The 8912-nt window shown below is 30.8% G+C and overlaps 1 protein-coding gene across 1 annotated transcript; it reads right to left on the reverse strand.

Moving 5' to 3' along the window:
* Nucleotides 1–2690: 2690 nt before the first annotated feature.
* On the reverse strand, nucleotides 2691–3830 carry LOC149540230 (uncharacterized). Its single transcript, XM_089799525.1, has 2 exons — nucleotides 3153–3830; nucleotides 2691–3024 (listed from the first exon to the last, which is right to left on the reverse strand). The coding sequence occupies exons 1-2, from the start codon at nucleotides 3726–3728 to the stop codon at nucleotides 2767–2769; spliced, it is 834 nt and encodes a 277-aa protein (XP_089655651.1). The 5' UTR covers nucleotides 3729–3830; the 3' UTR covers nucleotides 2691–2766.
* Nucleotides 3831–8912: the final 5082 nt, after the last annotated feature.

The following is an 8912-nucleotide window of genomic DNA, read 5'->3' on the forward strand; positions in this document are numbered from 1 at the left end:
ATGAATATGAGGCAACTACATTGATACCTTATATGAAAAAAAGTGATAGATGGATAATTGAAAGTAGATGTTCACATCACATGACTAGAGAAAAAAGTAAGTTCATTATGCTTGAGTATTAGAATGGAAATAGTGCTAGATTTGGTAATGATGCACCCTATTTGATAAAAGGAAAAGGACCAATAAGATTGACAAACAATATCATGTGTTACAATACTTACTATGTGAAAGCACTTAACTATAATCTATTGAGTGTGTTACAATTGAAAAGTTCAGGATGCAAAGTTGAATTTGATAAGAGGAAGGCTAAGATCTATAACATTGATGGAAAACAAATTGGAAGTGGTGATTAGACTAGAGGTAATCTATTTTATCTTGATATGAATGATGATACCTACCTTGTTGTACATTTTTATTTGATAAGAGGAAGGCTAAGATCTATAACATTGATGGAAAATAAATTGGAAGTGGTGATTAGACTAGAGGTAATCTATTTTATCTTGACATGAATGATGATACCTACCTTGTTGTACATTTTGACGATGTGTGGCTATGACACAAAAGGTTATGTCATGTAATTTTTGACGACTTAGTTAGTATCAATAAGCTGAAAAGAGTCAGAGGTTTGTAAAAACTGAAGAAACCTAATAATGTGATTTGCAAACAATTCCAGTTAGACAAGATGACAAAGTCTACATTTAAAGTAAGACTAATACTTTAAAATAAATTCTAGAATTAATTCATACTAATTTATGTGGACCAACTAATTTTCAAAGCTACAAAGGTGACAAGTACATTATCCTATTTATTGATGATTACTCTAAAATGAAGACAATCACTTTTTTAAGAGAAAAAATTGATGTTTTTCAAATGTTTAAGTGGTATCTAGCAAGAGTTGAAAAGGAAACTGGTAAAAGCTTGAAATATCTAAGATCTAACAAAGGTGGAGAGTTTATATCAAATAAGCTCAAAAATTTCTACAATGATAGAAGAATCAAAAGAAAAACTTTTGCACCAAGGACCCCTCCATAAAATGGGATTGTTGAAAGAAGGAATAGATTTGTAATGGATTTTGCTAGAACACTGACGATGGAGAAGAATATTGCTTTTAAATAATGGAGAGAAGCTATTAGTACAACTATGTATACCTTGAACCAAGTACAAGTCAAGAAAGGTGCAAACTCCACACCTTTTGAATTATGGTGTGGATATTCACCCAATGTCAAGTATTTTAAGGTTTTTGGAAGAAAGTGTTACATTCTTAAGGACAACAGAAATGGTAAACTTGATGCTAAAAGTGAAGAAGGTATATTCTTAAGTTATTACACAAGAAGCAAATAATATAAGTGTTTAATTACTAACACTAACAAAGTTGTGGAAAGTGCAAATATAAAGTTTGATGAATATATAGAAATATGTGATATCCCCATTTTAGTATATAAATTAATTATACATAAAGAGTATATAATATTAATAATCAATAATATTATAACTAGTTTCAAAGTTAAAATGGATTCCAAATTTTTGCATTTGATGTACACACTTAATTATTAAAAATTAGGCCTATAATATATTCATTTGTATTGTGTATCCAACTTTTGGCCAACCCAATTAAAATTACAATGCCAAATGATGGCCACCTAAATTCCCCTCAAAATTAAATAAGACCATTAAGCACAAAAAAGACTAAACTAAGATGTAGTTGCTTAAATGCGGCTAGTCAAATTGTTGAACTTTGTGAAATTAAACAAGAGAAAAAAGACTAAAGTAAGATGTAGTTGCTAATATGTGGCTTTAATCAGATTGTTGAACTTTGTGAAATTAAAAAAAGAGAAATTATGTTTGAAGAAATGTTTTTTTTATTTTAAAAAATTCTTTTGAAATTTAATACCATCAATGTAGGAGTCCTCACAACATGTGCAAATTGGTACTTCATTAAAGATAATAAGAACCTGACAACCTGACAATATGTAAAACTTGGCACTTAATGAAAGATAATAATAAGAATAGATAGTAAAAACTAATATTTACTGTACAGTTGAAAACAAATCTCAATATTTCTTACAAGATTTTGAAGCCAACAAAAATAGATTGTTAGAAGATGTTTCTCAAGTAAAGCTTACCTACCTCTTGAACACATAAACTCATGCATGGCAGTCATGCAAGTTCTATATTGCCTTTATGATGACATTCTCCAAAAGAAATTTCGAAGCTTCATTTCCTATTTCCAAACCCCTTTGGCCCTTTCCGCATTGGAACATATTCTTACCAGTATTTAATGTATTTACAAAGTATGTACAGACATTCTACAAATTTTCTGTGTAGAAGTTTCCGACGCTTACAATTCATGTGCTTGTTGATAAACCAAAGCTGGAGTTTTCGTAGGTAGTACATATACCAGCATTAGCATTGAAAAAACTCCTAATGAATATCTTCTTGAAATAATCTTCAAGTTTTAACCCGCAAAACACAGTTTTCCCCATAGATAGCATTACCATACACAAATAATATGTGACATGCAAGTAATATTTTTATTAGCTCCACCAGATTAAGATTAATATTAACTCAATGAATTTAATGGTCCTTCCATAGTTGCATTTTCAGGTTCTGTTAAAGCTCTTGTTAAAAAATTCTATTGGTAGCTAAATAAATCATTTCAAAAATTGGAAAACATAAGATAGAGTGGGATGTGAGGCATAGAAAATAGGGAATTAGTATTCACATCAGTACCCACCTACCATCAAATATTTGCTTAAATCAGAGATTTCATGAGCAAGTGATTGATTTTTCCCCACCACAGTTATCTAGAAAAGGTATCTCATCTACACTATCTAAGCTTCTTCGTGCACGTTCGTTAAGCATGCTAACAGTCAAGCGAGTAGGGGGCTTTGTCCTTGCAATTGTCAACTGTGCTTCAACAGAATTTAATGGCGCCATCTGCTCCAGATGCCCTAAAATTTGAAGAATTACTTCAGGGCATTCTAAAGGCGTACTCGATGTCCTTGAAAAGCTGTTGTCCATCATCTGTATATATCAACAGAGCAATTTAGCATAAAAACATAAAAGATTCATTGAATATTTTGAATAACCAGAACAGATTCATTGAATATTTGTATAAACAGAACAATTTAGCATAAGAATGTCGAAATTACATTTTCAGTAAGAGAGGAAGACAAATCGTTGGGACACAATGCATGATCTTTTATTGCCTTGGCCTTTTTCCCCTGTTCTGGCCCCTGCTGCTGCTCCGCATTGTGCACCTCAACTTGCTGAAGATTGCGCTTCTTGCAGACAGGGTTGAACAATTTCTTCACACAATTTTCTTTTACTGCCCTAGCCTTTTTCCTATCTTGCTCCTCTTGATCCTCTTGAAAGCTGCGCTTTCTATTCACAGGGTTGAACAATTTTACCACACAATTTACTGCCCTAGCCTTTTTCCTCTTTTCTTGCCCCTCTTGATCCTCTTCAAAGCTGCGCTTCCGATTCACAGGGTTGAACAATTTCACTACACAATGTTTAATAAATCTGCTGACTGGATCCATAACTAGCTTCCGCACCAAGCTTCCCCTCTTTGATCTGCTCCAATGGCGTTCGGCCGAAAGACGGTCACATGCACTGGTGTATGTCCGCCGATCAGACGTTGATTTGCAGAGCTTGAAGCCCCCTCCATACGACCGTGAATCTTCTATTTTCGCGCCTCTTTCCTCCATTTCCTCAACATTTTCCATTCTTCTATTTGAAATTGTTGCAGAAACCACCCCCCTGTTTGAAATTGTTGCCGAAACTATTCCCTGGATTTTTATTTCTTCTGTATGCGAATCTGCAGTATCAATTTGAAATCAAATTATAGGGTGAAACTTGAGAAGGGAAGATACGATTATGGTAAGTTTCTTATTCACAATTTGTCCCTGCCTCTTTTTCTCAGCCATCATCTACGCCTACCGTGTCGTTTCCTTACCTTTCTCCGCAATATTTTCATAATTCGTCGATTATGACTAAATAAATATTAATTTGTAAAATTTAATATTCTTTTGTACAAACTATTATTTAAAATGAAAATTCTATTTATGTACTTAGAGTGGCTTTAATATTTGTATTTCAAATTAATTATTTTCTGTTTTTGGCTCAATTTGATTTTACAAACATGGATACATGCATTGGATTAAACTGAATTAACTTAATTTGAAAGTTTTAATTTGTTGTTAGAATATTTCAATACAATAATCTTCTAGAATAGGTAGGAAGAAAATACACTAGTATTCGCAAGCTTTTGTGCATTTGTGTTTACTTTAAGTAGAATAAAACTTAATTTTATAATAAATTAAATAAATTATATTAAGATATAACTTATAATATTATAATAATCATATATTATATAATTTATAATTATATATTATATAATTATAAGTATTAATTATACATATAAATCTATCTATGAGTTAGATATTTATATGCCATAGATAATTAGTACATATCTGTATGACAATAATATATAATATTATATCTTTATTATATATTAAAGTAATATTTAATTATGATTCATATATAACATATAATCATATATAATACAATAATATATAATATATAGTCATATATTATTATGGTAATATATAATCATATATTATTAATATTAATATAATAACTACCTTATTAAATATATTAATGAAAAGACGCAGCCCTATGAAGTGTTGATATATATATGTGAGAATTTCAATCGTTAAAGGGGAATCAGATATGAATGATCATGAAAGCTTTTGATAATAAAGAAGCAAATTAGATGAAAATCTAATGGAATCTATACAAAATGGAGAAAAATTGAAAATGTCCAAAAGGGGGACATTACAAATGGTATCAGAGCAATGATCCTGCCAGCCTGTGTACAATAATGCAAAACAATATACCAAATGAAGAAAAATTAGCATCGCAAACATTAATGGAAGACTTGCAGCCTAACGTAATAGTAGAGAAGGGAAAACATGTGATTAAATATTGGCCTCTCATAAGCAGTGAATGAGATCAAAGAGATGTTGCAAATAAATGCCATCCATGCTTGGGAAAAATTAATATCCAGACATGACTCTAGCATTATACAGTGATTTATCATATTCAAAAGTATGATTTGATAGTAATTATTAGTGTTTTAGAATGGTAGAAAAACAAACATATAGATTGGAGGTTTCATGTGCTAGGCTATAGGCGTCAAAGCATACAGTGATTACTATATCCAAAGATATTTATCTACAAGATATACAACTAGAGATCAAATTAATACTTGTAGTTGGAATTTGGTGTGCAATAGTTTATTTAAGGTCATCGCAATTCATTTAGCGAGAATCAAATTACTTACATCAAAAACCATGGACAGTTCTGTAGTTTTTGGAAAAGAATATCAAATAGTACAGAACATCACTGAAAGATGAGCAACATTTTTTTTTAAAAAGTGTTGTCCTCCAGAGAATGTCGTAGAGAAATTGAAGGGGGTCAAAGACAACAGAGATCTTGAAATGCTGAAACTACATTCATAACTATTAATATATGGGTCATTTTTGGAGATTCTAGGTGTTTTGGCGGCTGTCGGCTTCACAAGAATGTATAAAAAAGATGAAAACATGCTATCTAATTATGAGAAATGGTTTGAGGGAAAATTTAGATATGAAAAATATCATTTGCTGCTCGAAAATAGCCCCAAATCTGAGGCTAAAATACAAAAATGTGATTCTACTCTTGGACAACAACGTATAAAATTTTATTTTCTAATTTTCCAAATCTTTACAGTGAAGATGCTTTGCTCACTATAACAATACATGTCTCAACGTCCATAATACAATGGCTTTGGATTGGGAGAAACCATCTGATATACAGATATAATAAGGGTTTCAATTGAGTTACACAGCCAACAACCAGCAAAATAGAAGATAAGAGAATAATTCCTCAATGACAGAGAGAAATAGTTTACATATTAAAACCAAACCAAATAAACCCAATAAAGTAACTCAAAACTATAAAGTTTGATAGCCGACAGTTTTTTTTATAGAAGTCACTGAGAAGATATCTTTATGTTGGGAAAGCTATATGTGATGGATTGTAAAGAGTTATGGACAATGCATATTTGATAAACCTAATTACCACCCACTTGTTATCCACATAGCAATGAATACGGACCTTAGAAAATATGCCAAAGCAAGGCAATACTAGGAAGGTACAAGAAAAATGTATTAAGGTATGTAGGAACATGTTAAATTAAAATAATACATCAATAATTGTTGAACAAAGTTTATAGCACCTACAATATATGAAAGATAAAGGATTGAGCACACACCGACCTATAAGAGAGAGTTTGGCACTCCATTAGAGGCAGCATTGGATGGGGAGCTAAGATGATTTATATTCAAAGGAAGATTTTACTTATTGAATAATTTGTAATTGAACTTGTCTAACACATGTTTGGGAGTGATTTGGGGAAGCTAATTTTGGTTGACAAGGAAAGCACATGAAAAGATTAAAGGAGATATTGTTAGAAGAAAATTCTTTGAATTAAGGCCTCCATATCGGCTTGGCTTTGCCATCGTATAATGATCTTGAAGTCGGTATGATGGGACTCATTGCCTACCAAGAAAGAGTTAAACGAGGTAAAATATATGTTTCCTTCATATATTATTGTTAATGTGCTTGTTATTATTGACACATTTTGTTATTGTGATAGTTTAAATACTTACTATCAATGGTTCTAATCAAATAATTACAAGGAAATGACATTGATTTTTAGGTTGACAATAACCAAAGAATGTTGTTAAAAGGTCATCATCTTCCAAGATAAGGTAAGGCCTGTAGTGGAATGGACTGGGTGACATCACGCAAGGTACTAGATAAAGCCTATGGGTATCGAGTAAGGCCTCGGTGATGGGATATCTCAGGGTACATCATACAAGGGCATTATCTTAGAGATGATGGTCGGAGAGAGATAACAATAATGAGGGAGAATGAGATCAAAGAGATGTTGCAAATAAATGCCATCCATTATGGTTTCTCCTCCCATAATTGAATGATAAGTATGTGATATTTCAAAGATTATGCTTTAAAAGACTTCTTATTGGAAAATAGTTGATAGAATCACCTTAAGATCATGATTCTCCAAGTTGAGATAAGGCCTACAGTGGAATGGACTAGGGGACATCACATGAGGTACTGGATAAAGGCTACAAGTATCGGGTAAGGCCTCGATGATGGGACATCTAAAGGTACGTCATATAAAGGAACCTTCTTGGAAATGATGATCAGAGGAAGGTAACGATAATGAGGGAGAATGGTGAGGCCCACTGGTTGGGTAACAGGGCACCCAATTATGGTTCCTCCTCCCATATTTAGGAAATGATGAGACTATAAACACCCTGTGAGAAGATTGATTTATATATAATGTGTATTATTGGATTTTTTGGTTGTAGGTTCACAATTAAAGAAATGCATAATGTGTGTCTTCTGTGTTTGCATCATGTTTGCTCTGTGTCTTCATCTTTCTGCATCATGTCTACTTGGTGTTTTCATTATCTGTCTACATCATGTATGCTTCGTGTTTTCATTCAATGTATATTTCATAAATCTTTTTGGTATTTTAAATGCAAGTATGTTTTATGTCTATGACAAAGCTTGTGTATGAATGATTTGCTTGAGGACAAGCAAATTCGAGAGGGGATAGCTGTGATATCCCCATTTTAGTATATAAATTAATTATACATAAAGAGTATATAATATTAATAATCAATAATATTCTAATTATATTAAGATATAATTTATAATATTATAATAATCATATATTATATAATTTATAATTATATATTATATAATTATAAGTATTAATTATACATATAAATCTATCTATGAGTTAGATATTTATATGCCATAGATAATTAGTACATATCTGTATGACAATAATATATGATATTATATCTTTATTATATATTAAAGTAATATTTAATTATGATTCATACATAACATATAATCATATATAATACAATAATATATAATATATAGTCATATTATTATGGTAATATATAATCATATATTATTAATATTAATATATATTATTAATATTAACATATATTATTAATATATAATTATATATAACTATTATAATAATATAATAACTACCTTATTAAATATATTAATGAAAAGACACAACCATATGAAATGTTGATATATATATGTGAGAATTTCAATCATTAAAGGGGAATCAGATATGAATGATCATGAAAGCTTTTGGGAATAAAGAAGCAAGTCAGATGAAAATCTAATGGAATCTATACAAAATGGAGAAAATTTGAAAATGTCCAAAAAGAGGACATTACAAAATACATGAAGATGAACAAAAGAAGGAACCTAAGAATTACAAAACCTTAATGTACTACTATGAAGACATGTCTAATAATACTGATAATTTGGCAAACCAAGTTGCTAATCAATAAATATTAGTAACTATAGAGTCATATACAATGGATGTCAACCTACATTTAGGAGCTCAGTTGTAATCAAAAGTTGACGTACATTCTAATATTGAGATCAATTTACATGAAGGAATGCCAAGTCACTTGATAGAGAAGTGCATAGTGAATCTAAAATTCAACTTCATGAAAGACCTATTCTAGAAAGGAGAACTGAGCCAAGGTTGTCAAAGTATGTCAGAAGACATCATCTTTCTGAAAAAGTCATTGGAGATAAAGAAGATAGTCTAATGAAAAGAAATAGGTTGAGAAATGATACATATTTGTGTTGGAAACAATAGTCCACCAGGATAAGTGAGAGGTGGGGTAAATTGGTTATCCAACAGTTAAAGTATTTATCTTCTTTAAAAAAACTTAATCACTTAACTAAAGTAAATGAAAACCATAATAAGATGCACATAGACAATTACACCAGAT

The sequence above is a fragment of the Cupressus sempervirens genome, chromosome 9, assembly GCF_028749045.1.
Source record: "Cupressus sempervirens isolate cs-2001-9-10 chromosome 9, ASM2874904v1, whole genome shotgun sequence".
Lineage (NCBI taxonomy): Eukaryota > Viridiplantae > Streptophyta > Pinopsida > Cupressales > Cupressaceae > Cupressus > Cupressus sempervirens.